We start from the raw sequence: 23,851 nt of genomic DNA on the forward strand, positions 1-23,851 counted from the left end.
TGTTTAAAAGTTGATTGATTGGATTTCTCTTTTTTTTTGTGAACAATTCAATTTCTAAATTGCCCAGTAGCCCTAGAAACACTAGCATTGGCTGGAGGAACAGTTGGTCCTGAGGAACAGGACATTAGTATTATAGCTGGGAACTTGTCTGGTCCCATACTCTGGTGTAACTGTTTCTTCAGTTATTTCTTCATATTAACTTGAGGTGGAACTGATTAACTGTTAAATCCTAATGATGGAAAATTTGGAGAAACCTGAGCTGGTTTCAGTCTACACATGGCTATAAATGCTTCATTATTGAGGATATTGCTGGAGGGGCCCCTTCTGTTTAGTTGTCTGCTACTGTGCTTGGACTGCAGAGCTTTAATTTGATATGTAGGTTGTGAGGTCATTTACCGGTAGGCCTAATTCTTGCAAGCTATTTTTGCTATTCATCATGACAGCTTTATCCTTTGGACTAGGCCAGTTCTTTTAGTGGTAGTGCTATCATACCATTCTTGGTGATGGAGATTGAAGTTCCTCATATTTGATTTTTCTTGCAACATTCACTAGTTCTTCCCAGTGTTCAACATGATAGAAGGACAGTTGAGAAGGATTATTGGATAAATGTGAGTTCAACTAGATTAGTTTGTTGCACATTTGGGATAGTTCTCTCAACTGTTTTTGATGAAGACTGGAAATTGACTAGGATGTAAGTGCTATTGCTCTGTCTGAATTTGGTGCTGAGGTTGATGTCAAATAGGTTATCTAATCTAATCTATGTTGTGAGAAATGTGGAACTAATTGACTAGCATGACGATTAAAGAGGCAATTTACAAGTCAACCACATTTACTGAGTCCAAACTCAGCTAAATTCTCAAGGGTTTGTGAAGCCATAGCACTAACTGCTGTCCCACACTGCTGTGCCCTTTCCTGAAAATGTTCATAACTATGTAATCTCTGAGAATCCATAAAACTATAATATGTAGGAGCTTTGAGTCTACTCCACCATTCCATCATGAGCTGATCCATTCTTCCACTCAGTCCCACTCCCTGACTTCTCCACATAGCCTTTGATAACTTGACTATTCAGATACCTATCAATCTTTTCCTTAAATACACCCAATGACCTGGGCTCCACAGCTGCCCATGGCAGCAAATTCCAAGGATTCACCATTCACTGGCTAAGGAAATTCCTCTGCATATTTGCTTTAAATGGGTGCCCTTCAATTCTGAGGTTGTGCCCTCTTGTCCTTGACTCCCCTACCATGGAAAAAACTTTGCCACATCTATTGTCTAGGCCTTTCAACATTTGAAACGCTTCCCCCTCATTCTTCTGATCACCAAGGAGTACAGTCCAAGAGCCGTAAAATGTTCCTCATATGCTAATCCCTTAATTCGAGGAATAATTCTTGTAAATCTTTCTGAACCCTCTCCAGTCCCAGCTCATTCTTTCTTCAATAAGGAGCCCAAAACTGTATTCTGTACTCCAAGGGAGGCCTCACCAATGCCTTATAACATCCCTGCTCTTCTGTCCTATTCCTCTAGATATGAACGCCAACATTGCATTTGCCTTCTTCACCACCAGCTCATCCTGGAGGTTAACCTTTAGGGTATCCAGCCTGAGAATTCCCAAGTCCCTTTGCAACTCTGAGTTTTGAATTGTTTCCCCATCTAAATAATAGTCTGCCCTTTTATAAATGACACCACACTTTCCAACATCGCATTTCATCAGCCATCTCTTTGCCCATTCTCCTAATCTATTAGATGCAAAGCCATTTATTCCACAATCCAAATCATTTTTAAAAAGTGGCCTCAACCCTGACCCCTTCGGCACACCAATGCTACCCAGAATAGGATTCCTTTATTCCTACTCTGTTTCTTGTGCATCAGCCAATGCTAGTATCTTTCTTGTAATCCTATGGGCTCTCATCTTTTTAAGCAACCTCGTGTGGCACCTTGTCAAAGTGGTTTTGTAAGTCCAAATTTACACCATCTAGTCTTTTGACTAGCCGTGCTTGTGATTTGTTAGGCAAGATTTTCTCAAGGCAGGGGTCTCAAACTCAATTTACCCGGGGGTCGCTGGAGGTAGAGTCTGGGTGAGGCTGGGCTGCATCAGGTTTTCCACAAGAAAAGCTCTTACAAAAACATTCCAATGTTATCAAATGTCTTTATTTTTATTTTTTAAACACAAAATAAGATGAAAAAATAAATAAATTAACAATTCATAAGAAAAAAAATAAAATCAATCAGTAATAAATAAATAAAATGAAAATAATAATAATGAAAATAATAATAATACAGCAGATATAGAAGACTGAAGAAACCACATATAGTTGCTGACTGGAGAAATGTAATTATTATTATTTAGATTCAAATGTCTGTATTAACAGTTCTTTAACCTTTAACTTTCTGAACATGAATGGAACATTGAACATAAACTGATATGAACATGTCTTCTTCTGCCTACTTCTTACTGCTAGAGATCTGACAGCGCTTCCTCTCGCATAGCCGAGCCACATTTGGCTTAAGGGAGGAGGAAGTTGAGACCCTCAGTAGGGCTTGAAGATGCTCGTCAGTAAGTCTGGACCTGTACTTGGACTTATTGAAGTTCACGCGCCGAAGTTCAAGCGGGAGCGGCCGCGGAAATTGCGCATGTGCCGCGTGCATATAATGACAAATAGAAAATGCACACAAATATGCTTATATTCGCAATAAGCCCAGCCGATGTCTTGCCCCCGAGAGCAATATACCCCACCGTGATTGGTAGGTTCATTCAGCTCCGCACACAACACTGAAAAGTGCCAATCATATCAAACTCGCGGGCCGCACTAACATTAAACTTTCATATTAAGGCGGGGCCACAAACTATCGTCCCGAGGGCCGCAGTTGGCCCGCGGGCCGCAAGCTTGAGACCCCTGTCTTAAGGAAACCATGCTGACTTTGGCGTATCTTGTCATGCACCTCCAGATACTCCATGACTTCATCCTTGACAATCGACTCAAACACCGATGTTAGGTTAACAGGTCTATAATTTCCTTTCTGCTGCCTTCCCTTTTTAAATAGTGCAGTGATCTTTGCAAATTTCCAGTCCTCCGGAACCATGCAAGAATCTATTGAATCTTAGAAGATCGGTACTAGTTTCTCCACAATCTCTCTAGCTACTTCTTTTAGAACACATGGGTGCATTCCAGCTGGTCCAAGTGACTTATCTACCCTTAGTGAAGCAAGATAGGCTGCAGATGCTGTGATTGTAGAAAACTCACCAAAATGCTGGAGAAACTCAGCAGGTCTTTTCAGCATCTGTAGGAGACAAAGATATATTGCTGACATTTTGGAACTTAAGCCCTTCTTCAAGGAAAAATCAGAAAAGGGAGAAGTAGGATATATCAGAAAGTCTCAGAATTCAAACAATGGGGAGAAATCCAGACCAACAAAAGTGTTAATTGGATATGATAATGGACTAGGTAGAATTTATCCTTGTCTACTCCTCCCTCCTTACCAATCATCCTCTTGGGACCTACTTACTCCTGTGATCACAGGAGATGCTCCACTTTCTCCTACACCTCCTCCCTCAGCACCATTTGGGGCCCCAAACAGTCCTTCCAGGTGAAGCAACATTTCACTTGTGAATCTACAGGGATCATCTACTGCATCCAGTGCTCCCACTGTGGTCTCCTCTACATCGGAGAGACTGGACAATTGCCTTGTTCTTTGCACCTTGTCTCTGTCTGCCGCAATAGCGTAAATCTCCCAGTGGCCATCCTTTTCATTTCTCCATCCTATTCCTTTGCCAACATGTTTGTCCATGGTCTCATGTACTGCCACACTGAGACCACCTGTAACTTGGAGGAATAACATCTCATCGTCCGACTGGGCACCCTCCAACCAGATGGCATTAATATTGACTTCTCTGGCTTTTGTTAAACTGCCCCACCCCCTTCTTCCCCCATTATCTCTCCATTCTCTGTCTCCTTTCACACAGACATGATCAATTCTACCTAGTCCTTTATCATAATCTAATTAACACCTTTTGTTAGTCTAAATTCCTCCCCTATTGTTTGAATTCTGAGATATCTTCCCTCCTGACACCCCAGCCGGCCGCCTGGCTTCCAGAGCTCCCAACACCCTGGCTAGCTGCCCACCCTCCAGAGCTCCCAACACCCTAGCCAGTCGCCTTTCTGGTTGAGCTCCCAATGCCCTGGCCGGCTGCCCATCTGTCTGAGCTCCTGAAGCCTCGAACGACTCAGATAGTGTTAGGTCTGCTTTGTTCATGAATGAGTGAGACAAACACCAGACTGAGTCGAAATCAGGGTTCTTTGTTCTTTATTACCGGATTGTAACACTTGCGACTAACAAAGTTAGTCGGAGAATGCATTCTGCCGTTATCAGCAAAATGGTGTTTTTTTATACCTCAGGATACGTACTTAGTAAATTATCATACCATGACATTGTCCAATGAATAAACTGTTGCTACCCTTCTCTGTTAGTCTGCTGCTCATCATTCTTGTTAGTGCAAAGCTTATCTTGAGTGTACAAGGTCACATCTGCATTCTGTTACTCCTTAGTACTGGGTGACTCCTTCTCCGGTCCCATCTCATGATGTTTTTACCTTACAATCCCTCCTTTGTCCTCTTTAGAGGACAATCTCGCCCTGACTATGCTACCACCGCGTTACATTAGTTCGCCTATTATTGCCAAGCTCTATACGGGTTCTGTTCACAGGGCAGTTCGGCTGGTGGGCGAGGGCTCCCCCAACCCTCCTTTGCGTACACCCCCCATCCGTCACCCCGATCCCATTGCCCGTTTACAAGTTTCATCCCATTTGCCCCCAAGCAAAAAACTAGCTAACCCCCCGTACATTAGTAAATTCCCAAGTTAACATATGGTCTACAATCTAATTCATAATACTTGTTCTACAATCTGATTAATAATGTTTGTGTTACAATCAATGTTATAATATTTGTTCTACAATCAAGGTTATAATATTTAGGTTACAAGCAAGGTTAAAATTATATGTGTAACAATCTAATTCACAATCCCTCCTTCCCATCACATTCCCCTTCAGACTCCAGATCGATCTCAGCAACTTTCTCCGCCTCCTGTAATGTGAGATAGTCTTGCTCCACAGCCTGCACAGCTTGATATTTCGGAGGCAGTTCATCACGGTCAGCAAAGGCTCTCTCTATGGTCCTCGTGACCAGCGTTCGAATGCATGGAATACAACAACAGCCACAAGTGATAAAAATTGATACAGAAATGAACAAACCCAGCAAAAGTTGTCCTAACAATGTGCTCCATCTCCCAAACACTCCCTGTAACCAGGATAAAACAGGATTGGAGACTCCAGACTGGGCTTTTAATTCTTTCGCCAATGCCCTAAGTTTCGTTAACCCCTTAGTGAGTGATCCATCTGGCCCTGTGTTATTAGAGATAGAAGTGCAGCATAGATCTCCAAACATAGCACACACTCCACCTTTCTCTGCCAGGACCATATCAATCGCTATCCTATTCTGAAGTGTCATAAGGGAAGTTTCTGACAGTTGTTGATGTATTGCCTCAACAACGTCCCTGGTCAAATTTGCAAGGCGCTGGACATTATAGTGAATAAGGTTGATTCTATTAACATTTTTATTTACAGTGATGGGAAATATTGCACTAAAAACAGGAAAGCTTTCAAACCCAGCTGCAATCTCATCGGCTAATTTAAATTCGTCCGGAATATTCCGGGCTTGGCCAATGGCATCAATCCATACCCCATCAGGGTTCCTTCCTCCCGGCCCCAAGAGTCCAACACTCCTCCTTTTTCTCCACAGCCAACTCTCTGTGTGGCGCAATTCTAGGGAATCCTCGTCTCCCTCCTGCCTTTTGACAATCAGCACTGGCGCATTAAGGGTTACTAGAGCACACCGACCATCCCAGTTAGCGGGGAGCCAGTTGTACAGCACTCTTCCTCCACAAAACTCATCTGTGTAGTCATTCAATCTGCTACAAGTCTCCTTAGTTTCAGATTCATTTTTTTGTTATGGGACCTCAAAATCATCCCCTGTATATGTTCATGATAACCAGTAACCTGTTTGGCTGCCCTGTCAGGCACCCATGTGGCGTTTTCCCTGCTAATAGTAGGTCGTCTACATACTGAATCAGTGTAACATCTTCCGGGAGCTTTAATTTCATTAGGATTTCGCTAAGGGCCTGATTGAACAGTCCTGGACTGTCCTTATAACCCTGAGGTAATCTAGTGTATGTGTACCGATGTGCTTGGTAAGTGAAAGTTAACCAGTCTTGCCATTCCTCAGCTAAATTCAAGCAGAAGAATGCGTTTGTCAGATCAATGACAGTATAGTATTCGTGCTCCGGACTCAGAGCCCTAAGTGCTACATATGGGTCTGGGACTGGTCTCTCGATGGTCTTGGTAGCCAAGTTAATCTCCCGGAGGTCGTGTACCATCCTCCAGTCTTTTCTACCCGGTTTGGGAACAGGCATGATGGGCGTGTTCCACATACTGTCAGGTGCCGCCCTTAAAACCCCTGACTCCATTAACCCTTCTATCGTTCCTTTAATACCCTCCTCCTGACTGGGCGACAAGCGGTATTGTTTTCTCCATATTGGTTTCTGCCCGGGGTTGGCCAATTCTAGAAATACCTCTCCTTTTATTACTCCCACATCATAGGGCCCCGTTGTCCATATATGTGGACTCAGATTAGAAAGATATTTGTCTGAGTCTCTGTGATCAATATTTTCTCCTTCTATGGCTCGGTCTCTTTCTACTTTCTCATTCACTACCTGGTCCCATGCTTCAATATTCAGTCTGACAAATTTTCCTCCCTCCGGGGTGGAATACCCCGGGATTTCTGTCTGCCTGTATTCACACCCTATCGCTTCCTTTACCATCGGACCCAGCTGTCGAGCGTGATGATCTTTGGCAATACCCAAGGTCACATGAGGCACACTTTCCACTCCTAAGCAGAACCACTCCATTGTTCTTCTGTCATGACAACCATAGCAGCTATTCCCTCCTTACCTACAAAGATAAATGGACAATGTATCGTTTCTGTCTTCCCTTCTTTTAGAGAGTCCCACCTCTCCTCATATTCCTGGTCCGGGTGGATGGTGTAGTTTAATGTAACATGCATAGGATCTAGTGGATAATGGTAATCCCCATACCGAGGAATACTGGCCCTCCACTCAAAAAACTGTTTAATCAGCCCTGGGCCTGGTTCATCATACAGTAGCCGACTCCAGAAAATACTAACCTCCACAGAGTCTTCTGAAGCGTTAGATGGGGTCATTACTATAAACTGTCCTCCCCTTCTTATTGTATCCCCTGGGTATGTTAACCGAGGCCCTTCTCAGAACATTGTATGGTTAATCCTAGTTTGGTAAGAATGTCCCTTGCTAATAAATTAATGGGGCAACTTGGCACAACCAGGACAGGCGTTTTAACCCTTTGTCGTCCAAATGTCATGTCGATGTTATCTGTATAGGGCTGTGTTTCCCTTATCCCGGAGAATCCTATTGTAGATAATGTTTTGCCCGAAAATGTGCTCCCTGGGGGTTTTTTAATCACTGTCGTAACTGCTGCCCCTGTGTCAACCATAAATTCAATTTTTTCTCCATTTACCGTCCCCCAAATTTTTGGTGGCTCCCAGGGAGGCGTGATTTTTGATTCTCCTGGGCACCTTCAATAATCAAATTCAGCACCTTCCTCAATATAGTCATTACACTGAGGTGCGTGGACTTGTTGATCACTCTGCCACCCCCCGATTCTCTGGGGCCCATCAATGTGTCCACCCCTACCCCTTGCTTGTCCTCTTAAGTTTCCTCCTCTTCCCCGATAGCCTCTCATAGAGGGTAATCTTTTTCCCCTTGCTCTCCCAGCCTCCGGACAGTTCCGCTGGTAGTGTCCAGGATTTTGGCAGTACCAGCATACTGCATGTTCCCCTCTATACATTGTACCTAGCTGTCTTTCCCAACCATTTCTTACTTGGGGTCCCGGATTTATCACTGGCCCCATGACCTGTGGGACTATCTGTTGGGCCGCTAATTTAACCCCTATATGTTCTATGGCTCTCACCAATTTATCGGTTGTCTTGTCCACCTCCTTCTGGGACGCACTTTCTGACTTAGCATGCTCTGATTGACGATGTCGTTTGATTGCATGTGTCAGGTGTCTTCACAAATCCTCTGACATTGTCTCTAATCCCACAATGTCCCTTAATTTTGCTTGAACCGTAGCAGGTAGTCCGTTTATTATCCCATTACGAAAGTGAGCCCTTCCTAAGGGGCTGTGGTCGGGTCTTTCTCCAGTCCCTGTTTCCCATGTCCCATGCTCGAGTGAAATACTCGTGTGCAGTCTCTCCTTCCTTTAGTTGAAGGGTTACCAAGGCATCCAAACTATAGGGTGTAGGAAATGTTTCTCTAAGTGCTTCCCAAAATTTATTCCGAAGTGGGTTAAATTCTATTTCATCCCCCAATTTACTGCTTCTTACAATTCTCTCTATTTGCTTCAGGGCCCCTTCTGCCTTTAATTTTATCATGATAGTTCTGACATCTGCGAGTGCTAATTGTTCTTGGCAGGTTTCTCGCTCAAAACAAGAAATCCATGGACTAGCCCCATTACTCAACGGAGGTAGTTTTTTCATTAAACTCTCTAAGTCCATTCGTGACCAGGGTACATATTTTTGAGTTCCCCGTCCCGTGATCAGTAATGGGCATTGATATCTCAATTTTGGGGATTTCTGCTCCTTCTTTACTCTTGGCATGCATTTATTTATCCCACCTTGTTCTGACTCTTCTTCGTCACTGTCACTGTCCCTATCAGCTTCCAATGTCTCAGGGTCAAAGGTATATTGGTCATGTTCATCTCTAAGATAATCTTTTCGGCCATAGTTTAGTTGTTTCACATCTTTCTCTTTTGTCCTAACTATGTCCAGGTAGGCATGTCTATTTTTCTCCCTCCCGAGTCTTTTCCTTTTACTTTCCTCCCATGGTGGATCGTATCTCGTTTCCTCATCTGTACTACACTTTTCGTCCTTTACTCCTATTACCATTCCTTCAGCTTTAATTTCTCCTGACAGTGTTGTAGTTATCTTTTCCACTTCCTTCAATACACCTACCATTAATTCTTTTTGATCCTCACTGATCTGCCCCAGCACATTAATATCTCTGTTTAAGTTTTTAATGTTATCCTGAACCTTTTTCATGTTCCATTTCTGTATCTCTAACTCCTTTTCTATTTTCTTGGACTCCAGAGGGGTCTCCACATCTATTACTCCCCCTTCTATTTTTATTACCTCGTCTGATGTGTCCCTATTCCCGAGGCTCTTGTCACACCCCAGTGTCTCAATATCTGGATATAAGGGACGTGACTCCAGTATCCCATCTGGGGTGCCAGAGAGAGAGAGAGAGAGAGAGAGCATAGCGAGAGAAAGAGATAGAGAGGCAGATACACAGAGCACAAGAGATAGAGAGAGAAAATGCCTTGCACTGGCCCCACTGGGAGAAAAGTCTTCAGATTAACACTTTCGTTTCAAAGGTTTTAAAAGGTTCTCATCCTGTGATCACTGGTCTGGATCAGATTGGGTCTCCCACCACTGGGAACTATCACTCCTTCCTTCCCTCCCACCTCGAGTGAGCTACACGTCAGCCCACAATGTCTGCCCTGATCCCGCAATGGTGGGGGTGCGGGAAAAAGGGAGGGAGAGAGGATAAAACAGGATCCCATTTGATGCGGAGCTGGAATTGTGGGCACAAAATTAAAACCAAATTGTATTTCTCTGCCCTGCCCAACCTGGGGATTTCAGGGCAGCACCGCCACAGATTGGGATTGGGAGGGGGAGTGGGTGAGAGAGGAGGGGGGGGAGAAGAGAGAGAGGGGGAGAGAAGAGAGAGGGGGGAGGGTGAAAGGAGGGAGGGAGAGAGCAAACCCGGACACTTCGTGGCTGGAAACTGGAAACAGGCACTTTTCCTTTCCCTTCTGTGTTTTGTTTCTTCCAGCTTATCTAAGCCTCTACGTTTTAAAATTTTTTTCCCTCACCTGTCAGGAACATCTCAGTGCCCCCGGGTAACCAACCCCTCTTCCTCCAGCGGTCTACACATTTTCGGAGCATTTTTTGTTTTTCCAATGCCGCATTACTGGTATTTCGCTCCTCTAATTCCTGATTAATTTCCTTAATAACTTGGTCAAAAGTCTTAACAGGCAACTGTACAGCCATAGCTGCGGGACCGCTTTCTAATGCCTGTTTTAATTTAGGTTTTTGTCCGTTTAGGGGATCTATGTCAACGAAAATTGCTTTTAAAAATGTCTCCTTGCAAGCTGGATGACTAATATCTTTTAAAAGAACAGTCTCTAAGTCTTGTCCTCCAATTGACTTCAGACTGTCCTGTATACTCTGATTGCTCGTTTTCCACTCTCTGTTTTCCCAAAGGGGTCTGAAAGTTAAATTACAACTAGAAAACCAAATATTTGGGCTATACTTTTGTCCTGTTTCCCTGTACCAATCTATGAATTTACGTAACTTTATCTCCTTGGTGATGTTGGGAATACCCTCATTTAACTTATCAAAAGTATTTCGAATAAACTGGGTGTCTCTTAGGAGTTTGTCAACTTTTTCATTAATATCTCCTACCTGATCCGGACACAGCTGTCGCAGCCTTCTGTCGTCGTTCTTGTTCACCAGGCAGGCGTCCCTGAGTACTTTTTTTGTTGTCTCAAGGTCTCTAGTGTCTGCTGTGGTATTCCACCACGGCGAATTGGGGAAATAAATTCTTAACTTCTCAAGTGTACAGACATTATCATACCTACCGGACATTTATAAGTCAGTCTCTCAGATACAATTGAGGCCAATAAGCCTGAACCTTTGTTTTCTTTCAAAGCCCAACCTTCACGTGGGAGATTTCTCCTCTTAATAACCAGTTTAGGGCAGAAAACTCAGGTCCTCAATTGTTTATAGACCACCTTCTCACTCTATTGGACTTTGCAACGACACAATAAAGACTTTTAAACTCTAGTAGTTTCTTGCGAAGCACTTAATAAATGTCATTCAAACACCTTAAGGACTTTTATCTTGTCTGTAATCACTTACGTGTTACAATCCTGGCATGCGACCTTCAATTGTGGTCGTCTAATTTGTCCGATCTCCAGTTCTTACTGACAATCATAAAGATTTTTTTAAAAAAAAGAGAATTTTGTTAAAACAGGCTTCTCTGGACCTTTTTATCAGCCGGCTGAGATGATTGTCAGAAAAAACAGAAACCGTCGTCCAGTGTTCACTCACCCATCACGTCGGGGTCACCAAATTGTTAGGTCTGCTTTGTTCATGAATGAGTGAGACAAACACCAGACTGAGTCGAAATCAGGGTTCTTTGTTCTTTATTACCGGATTGTAACACTTGCGACTAACAAAGTTAGTCGGATCAGCAAAATGGTGTTTTTTTATACCTCAGGATACGTACTTAGTAAATTATCATACCATGACATTGTCCAATGAATAAACTGTTGCTACCCTTCTCTGTTAGTCTGCTGCTCATCATTCTTGTTAGTGCAAAGCTTATCTTGAGTGTACAAGGTCACATCTGCATTCTGTTACTCCTTAGTACTGGGTGACTCCTTCTCCGGTCCCATCTCATGATGTTTTTACCTTACAATAGTTACTGCAGTCAAAAGTTGTGTGTATGTAATAATCAACCCCTAAAAATTAATCCACAAAATTTGACTATCACATGAATATATGTTGTATATATTTTGATTATTGAAACTAATACAAATTAGCAATTTAAAAACAAAATAGATGAATGAATATTATTTCATATATATATTTCTTAATATTTATATAAATTTTTCATAACAAAATGTGCATGTAAGAAAAACGTGTAATTATTTTTCAAGTTTTTCGACTCTTAAACATCTGAAATTTTTTGTGCGTTTCTCTTACATTAAGCAAGTTTAGCCACCCTGCCCTAAGCTTCCCAAGCACGCAAGCTTTTAAAAGTTTCCCAATCCTCCATCTTCCCACTAGTCTTTGCTTCCTTCTTTGCCCTTTCTTTTGAATATCTTTGGCTTTGACTTATCTTGTTAGCCATAGTTGTGTCATTCAAATATTTCTTTTTTGGAATATACCCATCCTACATCTTCCTTGTATCTCACAGACTCTGCCACCATCTCTGTTTGTGTACCTTTCCAATTTTGCCTTTTCCTCTTTCTTAACTCTGTCGTCCCCTTTATTCCACTGATCTTAATTGCTCCCTCTCAGACTGCAGGGAAATTTCTATGATCATGGCTTCTTAAGGGTTCTCTTAACTTCAGCTCCCCTTATTAGCTCTGGTTCATTGCATAATACCCAATCAAAAATTGCCATTTCCCTGGTCAGATCAGTCATAATCTAAGAAGCCACCTCGGCATTCTACAAATTATTTCTCATGAGATCCAGTCCCAACCTTGTTTTCCTAATATACTTACATGTTAAAATCCCTCAAGACTACCATAACATTGCCCTTCTGACATGCCTGTTCTATTTGCTGTTGTAATTTGTTATCCACATCCCGGCTATTGTTTGGAGATCTGTATACAACTGCTTACAAAGTCTTTTTAACCTTTTGCCATTCCTTTACTCAATCCATAATGATGCTATATCTACTGATCCTATATCACCTCTTTCTAATGATTTAATATAATTTTTTACTAACAGAACCACACCACCCCTGGCATTTCCTTTTTTTCCTGGATATTGGAGAGTTGATTGTGAATTTTTTTACAACTGTTCTTCACACAGTTCCAAAATGTTACCAGGCACATTGATACCTTGCTGTTTTTCAGTTGATGTGGTTTTTCAACTTTGCTTTAGTCAGTCATTGGATAGCAGTGAGGTGAGCTAAGAAACATTGGTCTTGTGGTTACTCCCTTGATGGAGCAATCAGTGATATATTCCATCACTGACACAATAGAACAAAGGGTCAAGGGTCATTTATCCCACTGCATTTTTGACTATTTGAGCCCATTGTTTTTGACTTGCAACTTTCAATGGAACTTATTTTGTGGTTTGCTGTTCTTCAAGGGTTCTATGTTTCGATTTTTTTTTAAAGACAAGTTGTGGATAATAGGTGAAGATGAGGCCTCTCTTTCAAGGTTTTCTTGATCCACAAGACTTTGAAGAAGCTCTGTGTTATGTGCCAAATTCTGACCAAAAAAACATGATTTACAGGTGTATACAAAAAAAACGCTGGTATCTGGCACCTATGAGAATTGGTAGATGCCCGACAAGTGTATTTTCTGTTGCTTGAGCCTTACTCTTTTAATGCCTAACTAACGCACTAAATTAAGAATAAAACATTTGAAAGACAAAAATACTAGACTATAGCTACACTGAACAAAATTCACTTGCATGAATATATAAACTTTAAAGCATTTTCCTTTATTTTCAGCCACATTATTTGAAAACATTTAACTATCGCGCATCTATGGGTTCCTACCTTCCACAGAGCTGCTTGAAATGTGAACAATAGCATTATAGATCATTAAACCCCGCTCCACCCCCCACCCCACACCCACTCCTAATGTACAAATAAAGCTTCTGACCAGGTGACTTTTGCTAAGCAGGGATAAAGAGAAACTTTGAGAGTCACCCCAACCAGCATCAACCAGCTCTTCATCCTGAGTGATGCTGTTTTATTCAAACACAACTTTATTCAGACAGCTGCTACAAGGCATTCTGCTGGCTTAATATTTGCTTCCATCTTCACCAAAGGTTTACAGTTTTAAACTTGCATATTTTATACCTATTATTTAATTTTTAAAATTATTTTCTTGAATTTTTTTTGTTGGTTGCTTGAGGCTGCTGGTTGCTTGGGGTTTTAGTTGTTTACAATTTCCCATAGTGTAGCTTACTGTGACTTGTCAGTCACCAACGAGCCTGCAGCAGACGTGGACATACCCCTCCATAAATCTTCGTCTGCGAAGCCAAGCCAAAGAGAAGAGCTTACTGTTATCACATGTTTTCTTACCTATTCATTATAGAGCCAGAACAATTTGTAAAACAGGTATAACTTTTCATGTTGAAATTTTCCTTTCTGAACCACACCAGACATTCCTCATCTTGACTCTGAACCATTCTTCACAAGGAGATCAATGAAAAAGACCATAATATCTGTATTTAGGGGGCAGCTCGATTAGTGTAGCTGTTAGCACAATTCTTAATGCCCCAGCGACCCAGGTTCAAATCCGGCACTGAACGTAAGGAAGTTTTATCCAGAACCCTTGGGGGACAGTCTCTCCCCCTCGCCTGCCCGACTCACGCTGCCGGTCTCTCGCTCGCCTGACTCGCGCTGCCGTCTCTCTCCCCACTTGCCGGGTTTTGGAACTTTCCAGATTTTAGATGTCTGGATAAAGGATTGTGTACTTGTACATTCTCCCTGGGTCTATGTGGGTTTTCTCCAGGTGCTCCAGTTTCCTCTCACCCTTCAAAAAACTGATGGGGGAATTGTAAGTTCATTGGGTGTATTTGAGCAGCCTGAAAAGGGCCTATTATCATGCTGTATATCAAACAAAAATCTCATGTACAAGTTATAACTTTCTGTGTTAATTTTACCAATATTGTACAGCTCTAAAATTTGACATTTAGCTGCATGTTTCCTGTTTTAATCAGAATTAATTATATTGGTTTTAACAGAATACAGCAATGCATCAGTGAATTATGTTAAACAGTCTGGGTTCTGACCTCCTTAATGGATATTAAATTTGACAGCTGGATGTTGTAGTTTTCTCCCTTTGCTTGTGCTGCTTGGCAACATGTTTTCTCACCCTCCTGAAGCTTCTACAAACAGTAAAGCCCGTTTTCAAAACTGCTTCTAAGTAAACTCTTAATGCTATAACATTTAAGAGTCACTGCTAGGCTTTCGCTGTTCCAGTAATGGTGCTGTTTTGTTTAACTTGAGTGAGATACATCAGATACAAAGGATATTGCTTAAAGTTTGCTGATTTAAATTCAAGTCCAGTCTGTTGGTGTGTAGCCAATCTCAACTACCCTTTGAATAATTAGTGAATGTAGAATCAGTCATAGGAGCAAAATTGTAGTTTAGTAAATCGAGTAAAGGTTTACTCCTTTGGTACTTACATCTTAATTGGTTATGGTATAAAGTCATACAGCACAAAAATAGGCCCTTTGGTCCAACGTCTCTGTGACCAAGTTATCTACCTAAGCTAGTTCTGTTTGCCTACATTTGGCCCATTTCTCTCTTACATCTTTCCTACCCTTGTAGCAATCTAAATGTCTTTCAAATGTTGTAAATGTACCAGTATCTTCCTTTTCCAAACTTAATGTGGAAAAAATTGCCCTCTTAGGTTTAAACTCTCCTATCCTGGGAAAAAGACTAACTATTTACCTATGCTGTTAATTCTACTGCAATTAACTATAGTTAATTTCAAATTAGTGATGGACAGGTAAACTATAAAACACAAATTGATGGGTCATATATTTTTATATATAAAACTGAAAATGCTGAACAAAAATGCATATGGTGCTAGTATTAAAGTATTCAGTGTTTTACACTCATCTTACAAAGAGGTGAAGGGAAGATACCTACTGCATGTTCAGGAATAGTAGATAGTGGGTTTTTTTAACCTTGTCTCACTTGGCAGTACATGTACTAATATTCTTATTCTCTACCTAATTTGCCCATGGAATTTCTACTTGAAATTGATCAGTTAATATATGTTCTTCAGCACAAATTGGAAATATTTTCCTTCCCAGAAACTTTCTGGTGTAAATTACAATATTCATGAGTTCTTATCACAAAGTTCGACATTTGATTGACATCAGATTGCAATGGGTAAATGTGTTTCTGCTATGTTCCTTTGCCCACTCAAGAAATGGGCCAAGCTTTTATATTGGTAATATTTGGAGTTTAAGAAAAATGTATTCTGTCTCTGTTTACAAAGATAAAGGGGAGTTGAAGTAGAGCTATTTTTTAAGTATCAGCTATCACTGTACATGTTTATTATGTGTCACCTCACTGACAAAAGGCAAAGGAGGAAAAACCCAACACCCAACCCCAACCAACCAATTTTCCCCTGCAGCCGCTGCAACCGTGTCTGCCTGTCCCGCATCAGACTTGTCAGCCACAAACGAGCCTGCAGCTGACGTGGACTTTTACCCCCTCCATAAATCTTCGTCCGCGAAGCCAAGCCAAAGACCTATATTTAAAACAGATTATTTTGAGACCTAATATTTGAACAATAAAACCTATTCGAACAAATTTAAGGATTTTGTTTAACAGCTGAACATGCTCATGTGAGAGTTTAAATTAATTATGTATCCCATTTAAATGAATTGTGTTACCATCTACTATTGACTTCTATCTATTACATCTGATCTGCAGGGATGTCTTTTGAATAAAATTTTGCAGTTTTCTGCACCAATGCAATTAAATTGAAACAGAAGATCTCAGCTTTCAGTGAGCACAAAGCACATGATCAATAAAATTGGGGGGGGGGGGGATCACTTAAATGAAGAGCTCAAGTCATATGATCACATTGCAGGAATTTACTGGCCTTTGAGGTTTTTTTTTGCTCGTTTGCTCAGTGTTTTCTCAGGTGTTAAAGGGGGGTGGGGTTGGAGAGATGTAAGCAAGGTTAAAAGGATCCTTGGATGAAGAATGCGATGAGGGGTACGGATATGAGTAAAATAAACAAACTGGGTCAGTGAAGAGGAGTTTTACTAAGGTGAGATAACATCTGAGATCAAATAGAAAGTGTGGTGTGTGGGGGTGCAGGAAATGGAAAAAGAGTGGGTATAAATTAAAAAAAATGAAACAGAACTAAGACCGTAAGAGACAGGCAACACAGTTGGAAGCAGTTTTAAGCCTCTAAAAATAAATGTAATCTTGGGGATGGTATAAGTAGGGAAATGAAGTGCATGTACCAAAGGCCAATACAGTAATTGTCTAGGGCTTTGTTGTAAACATGGAGAGATATGCAGAAAATCATGGAATACATTAAGATACAAAATTCTGGTTGAGATCGGATTATTCAACTGTACAAGATGTTGATGAGACCAAAGCTTGCGCTGTGTGCAGTTTTAATCACCCAGCTCCAAGAAAGAGATGAGTAAATTACGAGGGTGAAGATGAAATTCACCAGATGTTGCTGGGACAAGAGGGGTTTAGTTATAGGGAGAGGTTTAATAGGCTGGGCCGTTATTCCCTAAAGCTAAAGAGGCTGAGGGGTGACCTTATAGAGGTTTACAAAATCATGAGAGGCGTACATATAGTGAATTCTCACTCTATTTTCCTAGGGTTGATGATTCTAGAACAAGAGGCATAGGTTTAAGGTGAGAGCAGAAAGATGTAGGAGGGACCTGAGAAGCAGTTTTTCACTCGGAGAGTTGACCATATCTGGAATGAGCTGCCAGAGGAAACTGTAGAAGTGGACACAATAGCAACATTCAAAAGATATTTGGACAGATTTGTAGATTGGGAAGGCTCAAAGGGATATTAATCCAATGCAGGCAAATGAGATTATCCCAGAATGCCAACTTGGTCAGGATGGACTTGTTAGGCCTTTTCTATATTGTACGACTCCATAATTAAGCATATATTAATTTGAGGACTTGAAAGCTCTACAGAAAAAGCCTTGTATTTAGAATGGATGTTTCTGATTGGTGTAATGATTGGGGAGAGAAAAGGGTAAGTTTAAGCCATCATGGAGTCCCCTTGTTCCTCACATTTCATCCCACTAGCTAATATATCTTATGCCATTTCAACCAGTTGCAATGGGATCCTAGCACGTCAAACCTTACCCACCCCCCCCCACCCCATAATATTTCTGCTTCTTGCAAGGACCACTCTCTCTGTGTCTCCTTGGTCTACTCTTCCACTCCATCCACCCTTCCCCTGCAACATTTATCCTTATCCTTCCATCACCTCCCTCCCCACCATCCAGGAACCTAATCAGCCCTTCCAGGTGAGGCAGAGGTTCATGTTCACCTCATCCAGTCTTCTATTTTATTCAGTGCTCCCCTCTACATCAACAAGTCCAACTGTAGATAAAGTGACCATTTTCTGGATACCTGCGCTCTGTTCCCCACAGCCATATTGAACTTCCAGTTACAAGTCATTTAAACTCCTCTACCCATTCCCTCATCAAGCTCTGTGACCTTACCTTATCCACTGCTACAGTAAGGCCATACACAAAAGAAAACTTCCTCATTTCACTTGAGTCTACAATCCCATGGAATGAACATTGATTTTACATATTTCAAGTAACTCATACCCTTTGTGTTCCTTTTCCATTCCTACTGGTCCACAAATGTTCTCTCATTTGTTCATCTACATCAACATTGTTGCTAATGAGGCTAACTTTCCTATCCCTTAACCCACCTGGCTTCTTTTACCTCTCGTCCCCCCAGCTCACCTGAGTCCACCGACCACCTATCAACCAGTCTTATCCCTCCCCTTCCTTCCTTTTTTTTCCTCTACACCTGCAGTTATTATGCAGGGTCTCAACACTAAATGACAACTATCCCTTTCCCTCCCTAGTTGCTACTTCAGCTACTGAGTTTTTTCAGCAGTTTGTTTTATTTTGTTGTTTGGGAAGATGTGTAGATCAAGTATGAACTTCTTTAATGGTGGTGTAAAGTCAAAGCCATATAGACTAGTTCTGCTTTGAATTCTTCTATAATATTGCCAAAAACAAACACATGAATCAAGCAGATGACATTCAATCTCTTTCAAATATTGGCTCCTTTATATCTATTTGTTTAGCATTACAAAGAATTTTTTTCTGATCACAAAGTACAGAGCCAATGGTGTCGAGCTTTAACTTCCAGAATTGTTCTTTTGTTTCTTTGCCTCTCAGCACTTAAGATTGGGCCACAATAGTGGAATGCTTCAAAATTATCTCAGTCTGATTGTATTACATCTTAGCACAGTCTGCTGCAATGTCTTCTTATTTGATTCAATTTTATCATTAAATTGACACTTGTTCAATTTTTACATGACTATTTTAACTGATTTACAGATATGACCCAAAATCTGTCAAAAGAAAATGATGCAATTGGGGAAAATGATCACTGACATCAATAACCAAAATCTTTTTGAACTTAAGAAAAGTCATATCTAGCTGAAGATGAAAGCCAGAAGTCAAAGATTTCCTTTTGGAATGTTTGCAGCTTACTATATCTATTAATGTTTATCTATGTTCTAATTTTTGTTGTACTTCTATTGACCAAATTGAAAGGCTGAGGACATGTTAGGAATCAGGAGAATTTGTTGTAAAGCCATAGTAAAATTAACTAATGCATGATTGTATATGTGTGGGTACTGTCTTATGAAATATGAGTGTGCTAAATAGCTGATTCAGAAATACAACGTTAAAAGTATTTAAATTAACGAAGAATTTAATCTTTACATGTTTTAAAGTTCACTGGTATATGTAACAAATTGGTATTTTATTAAATGTTTTATGTCAGAATTGCACAAAGAACATAAACGTAAGTTTTAGTGGCACTTTGGTGGCCTGAATTCTCTGAAAGAAATCAGCTGTTTCCCTTGCACCAGTTCCTTTGATCCAAAATTACCTTTGTATGACTATTTTCTTTATATTAAAATCCATTTCATCATGCAAATTGAAGAATTTGTTGTAAAAGTATAATTTAGATTTATTAAGCAACTTCTGTTGAGATGTGTTAAATCAATCTTTGTGCTATTTTTGAAATTATATAGCCATTCTACATTCTTGAGTAAACTCTTGTCTGCAATTTGTTGCAAAATCTTAAATCATGTATAAAATGAGGTGAGTTTCACTATTCCATTTTTTAATGCAAAACATTACTCTAAAACTTCAAATGTTTTAAAATTAGCATCCAGCATTTAAGAGAATTTGAATGTAGCTAGCTAGCGAAACCACCACCAAAAGAATAGTTTGACACCATAAAATTATTCCAAATTATTTTGATAGTCCAAGTTTGTTTGCTTTATTAACTGTTGTCAGAGTTCATAAGTTTCTTTACAATGATGTACAATTTTAGATGAGAAAACTGGCATGTTTTTGGATTGAGGTGATTTCCCAAAATCATGTCTGAAATGATTTTGAAGAGGCTTCTTACATAGGTGTGAACATTTTGTCATTAGCCTAGTGTAACTTTCTATCCTTTTCCCTGGAGGCATGGAGCAGGGAGCTGCTTCAGTACATCCATATTTACCATAAGAGTTAGGGAAGGAGGAGGCAGGGACAATTTTTACTGTGTGAACACTTGAAACATACAAAGTAGACATTAAAATTGTTTTTAAATCATTAAAATCAGCAAAACCATACCTTTCACACTGACGTTTCCAAATGATGTGGTCAGGAACGATAGCGAGAACATCCACCTCTCCCTAAAAGAATTTCCATTTGTCTAATTTACCCTGTTCACAGTTTTGATTATTTCATTTGCTTTTGAACAAAACTCACTTAAACCCCCATTTCTCTTGGATTCCATATAAAATTCAATTTTGACCCTTTGTATCCACCTCTGATTACGCTGATAACCATGTAACAATTACAGCACAGAAACAGGCCATCACAGCCCTTCTTGTCCGTGCAGAAACACTTATCCCAATGACCTCCATTCTGCCCATAACCCTCCAAACCTTTTGCATCCATTTTCCTATCCAAATCTTTCTTAAAAGATAAGATTGTACCTGCCTCCACCACCTCCACTGGAAACTCATTCCACACAGACCACTCTGAGTAAAGAAGCTTTGTGTGGCACCTAAACTTTTGTCCCGAACTCTCAGCTCATGTCCTCTTGTTTGAATCTCCCCTAGGCTCAAAGGAAAAAGTCTATCCACATCTAATCTATCTATCCCCTCAAAATTTTAATGACCTCTATCAAATCCCCCCTCAGCCTTCTACACGCCAAGGAATATATAGACACATACATATACACACACACTCTAAGAACATTTTTCATCCATTTGCCCACCATTGACATCAAACTTACAGGCCGATAATTGCTCGGTTTACTCCTTGAACTCGTTTTATACACTGGAACAACGTGCACAATCCACCAATCCTCCGACATCATCCTTATTGCTAATGACATTTTAAATATTTCTGTCAGAGCCCCTGCTATTTCTGCCCCGACTTCCCTCAAAGTCCTAGGGAATATCCTGTCAGGACCCAGAGACTTGTCCACCTTTATATTTCTTAAAAGCCCTAGAACTTTCTCCTCTTCAATCATCAGTTTCCATAACTTCCCTACTTGTTTCCCTTACACAATTCAATATCTTTCTCCTTAGTAAATACTGAAGAAAATAGTTCAAAATCTCCTCCACATCTTTTGATTCCATGCATAGCTGACCACTCTGAATCTCTAAGGGATCAATTGTATCTCCCACTATCCTCTTGCTGTAATTTAACTGTAGAAACTTTGGATTTACTTTCACCTTATTTGCCAAAGCAACCTAGTATTTCTTTTTAGCTTTTCTAATTTTTCTTCAGATTTTTTAAACATTCTTTATATTCCTCAAACACCTCATTTTCTCCATGCTGCCTACATTTATTGTAGACATCTTTTTCTGAATCTTGAAAACCATGGCTCTCTCAATCTTTTAAGCTTTCCTTTCAACCCAACAGGAACATAAGGATTTTGTACCCTCAAAATTTCACCTTTAAATGATGATTCATAATCCACTAACTGTTTAATCATGTTGTTTGCTGACCAACCTGGCATTCTGGATCACTCCTCCAATTTGCCCTGCATTTGGTTCACATACTTAAGATCTTCATATCCATATAGTTAACTTGTGCATCCAAAAATTGTCCCTCAGGATGTTCTTAAATCCCTCAATTGAAAGCTATGCCCTCTAGTTATAGATTGATCGGAGTCCTATCCATAATTCATTCTGTCCACCTGTGATGCACATTAACACTAATTTATACAATTTACAGCAACTCACCAAGATTTACTTAGCACTTTCCATCAACTAACTGGATGGAAAAAGGTTGCACCTGCAAGGGATCACCACTGCCTAGAAGTTGCGCTTCTCGACTTGGAAATATATCATTGTTCCTTCACTGTTGCTGGGTCAAAATCTTGCAACTCTCTTTCACAGTATTGTTTATTCATATCTCAATGACTAGTGTTTAAAGGGCAATTAAGGATTGTCAATTAAGTGAGCCTGTATAAGCCCACATTCCCCTGAATGATCAAAAAACCTGCAAGTTAACTACCTCTGAACTTGCAATATGATTTACTTACAATCAACCCTGAAATTGTGGACAGGATGGTGCTGATATTGTTTGGTGAAGTGGCACCTCCTCCAAAATGTCTTTGTACCATGATAATGCCCATACCCTAACACAGAATATTAGGTTGATGCATCTCTTGTCAGTAGCCTTTTCACACCACCGGTGAGCAATGACCCTACTTGCACCCGGGTGAAATTCCCAGGAAGGCAGGTCCTCCCAGACCTTTCACACTGTGGTCCAAATTTCCACCCCCACCGTGATGTGTTAAGCACTCACAGGAGTAAGTCATTCTCCCCCCCACCTCGGCACATTGCAACGGCGGCATCAATAGCCGACTTCTTTACCCATAATCCCACACGCAGCTGGAACTGCTCTGGGAAATGCAGAGTGGTTCAGTTGCATGGGGGAATTCCACATTGAGCTGAAGCAACCCCAAAACAGCCCACTGTTGTCAGGATTTCTGTGGTATGATTCTTTATTTTTAATCACCTATGTTAAGAGCACACAAGCACTGACATCCCTGCTTGGCCATTTGCCTTTTCACACTGGAGGGAGAGGGTGGCCTGGAGAAATTACCTGGACTGACATTTTCACATCGCCGGTTCACAAGAGGGTTCCCAGGAAAATTTCCCAGCAATCCCCATTTTACATAGTGGTGTGAAAAGGCCTATTGATATAATTTTCTTTGCTTATCTTCCTAATGCAGCCTCAAACACCACAGCCTTCACCCCACCCCCCCCCCCTTCCCCAGACAAACATGCATAGCTGTTTCTACCTCATAAGATCTACAGGTAGGACTGTTGTCATGGATCCATTGTTTCAGCTTGTTCTCATTCTACAGAATTTGATTCTTCTTACCTTGATTCTATTTTTCTTCTCCTTATCTTTTCTCTACATTGTAATGTGGAGATGCAACGCAGTAACACCCTTCTGGTCCACAAGCCCGCAGTATTCAAAATACCCACAAGACCAATAAACATTCTAACCAAGTACATCTTTAGAATATGGGAGGAAACCAGAGCACTCACAGAAAATGCACACAAGTCATGGAGAACATACAAATTCCTTATAGACAGTGCCAGATACTAATCCAGTTCACTTGCTCTGTAATAGCATTGCACTAACCACTATCCTAAAAACATTGGTCATCTATCTGTGCCAACCCCTGACACATGGTTATTTAAATGTTTTCCAAAATTCTGGGTCCAACCTCAATTTTGATGAATATCCACTCCCTACATCCTTGACTAAGCCTTTGTAATCAGAGGTTTGATGAGTTCCCCCCACCACCCCACTACCTCCTTCACAAGGCACTTTCCTGACCAATGCTGCCCTTTTATTGGTTCCCAGCATCCATGGCCCCAAACTGACCTTCACTTTTACTCTTCCAATTTAATGCACTGTACTTGGTGCTCACATTGTGCTCTTCTCTGCATTGAATAAACCAAATGCCTATTACACTGCTCATAGAAAGGGTAGCAAAAACTCAGGAACATTTGATTTCTATTTGTTCTGATGAAGTCATTGTGACAGATTATAGATATGTTTTTGGGAGATAAATTGGGGCAGGTTTTTTTTTATTGTAGGCCACATACAAACACTTTAAAACAGATCTTATTTAAACTGGAGTTCTGCTCGTGCTCG

At 40.7% G+C, this 23,851-nt stretch overlaps 1 protein-coding gene across 4 annotated transcripts in view; it reads left to right on the top strand.

Moving 5' to 3' along the window:
- nbn (nibrin) overlaps nucleotides 1-19,606 on the top strand; it is an 84,218-nt gene extending 64,612 nt beyond the window's left edge. For 2 of the 4 annotated variants that reach the window (XM_069921966.1, XM_069921968.1), the window contains one exon: nucleotides 18,992-19,606. In XM_069921966.1, coding sequence (XP_069778067.1) covers nucleotides 18,992-19,022 — 31 coding nt within the window. In that variant the 3' untranslated portion in view covers nucleotides 19,023-19,606. Of the gene's footprint in view, nucleotides 1-2,462; nucleotides 4,462-18,991 lie in introns of those variants that run through there. The other 2 variants (XM_069921967.1, XM_069921969.1) reach the window with 1 other exon arrangement.
- The last annotated feature ends 4,245 nt before the right edge of the window (nucleotides 19,607-23,851 follow it).

Source organism: Narcine bancroftii, chromosome 2, assembly GCF_036971445.1.
Source record: "Narcine bancroftii isolate sNarBan1 chromosome 2, sNarBan1.hap1, whole genome shotgun sequence".
NCBI classification, from domain to species: domain Eukaryota; kingdom Metazoa; phylum Chordata; class Chondrichthyes; order Torpediniformes; family Narcinidae; genus Narcine; species Narcine bancroftii.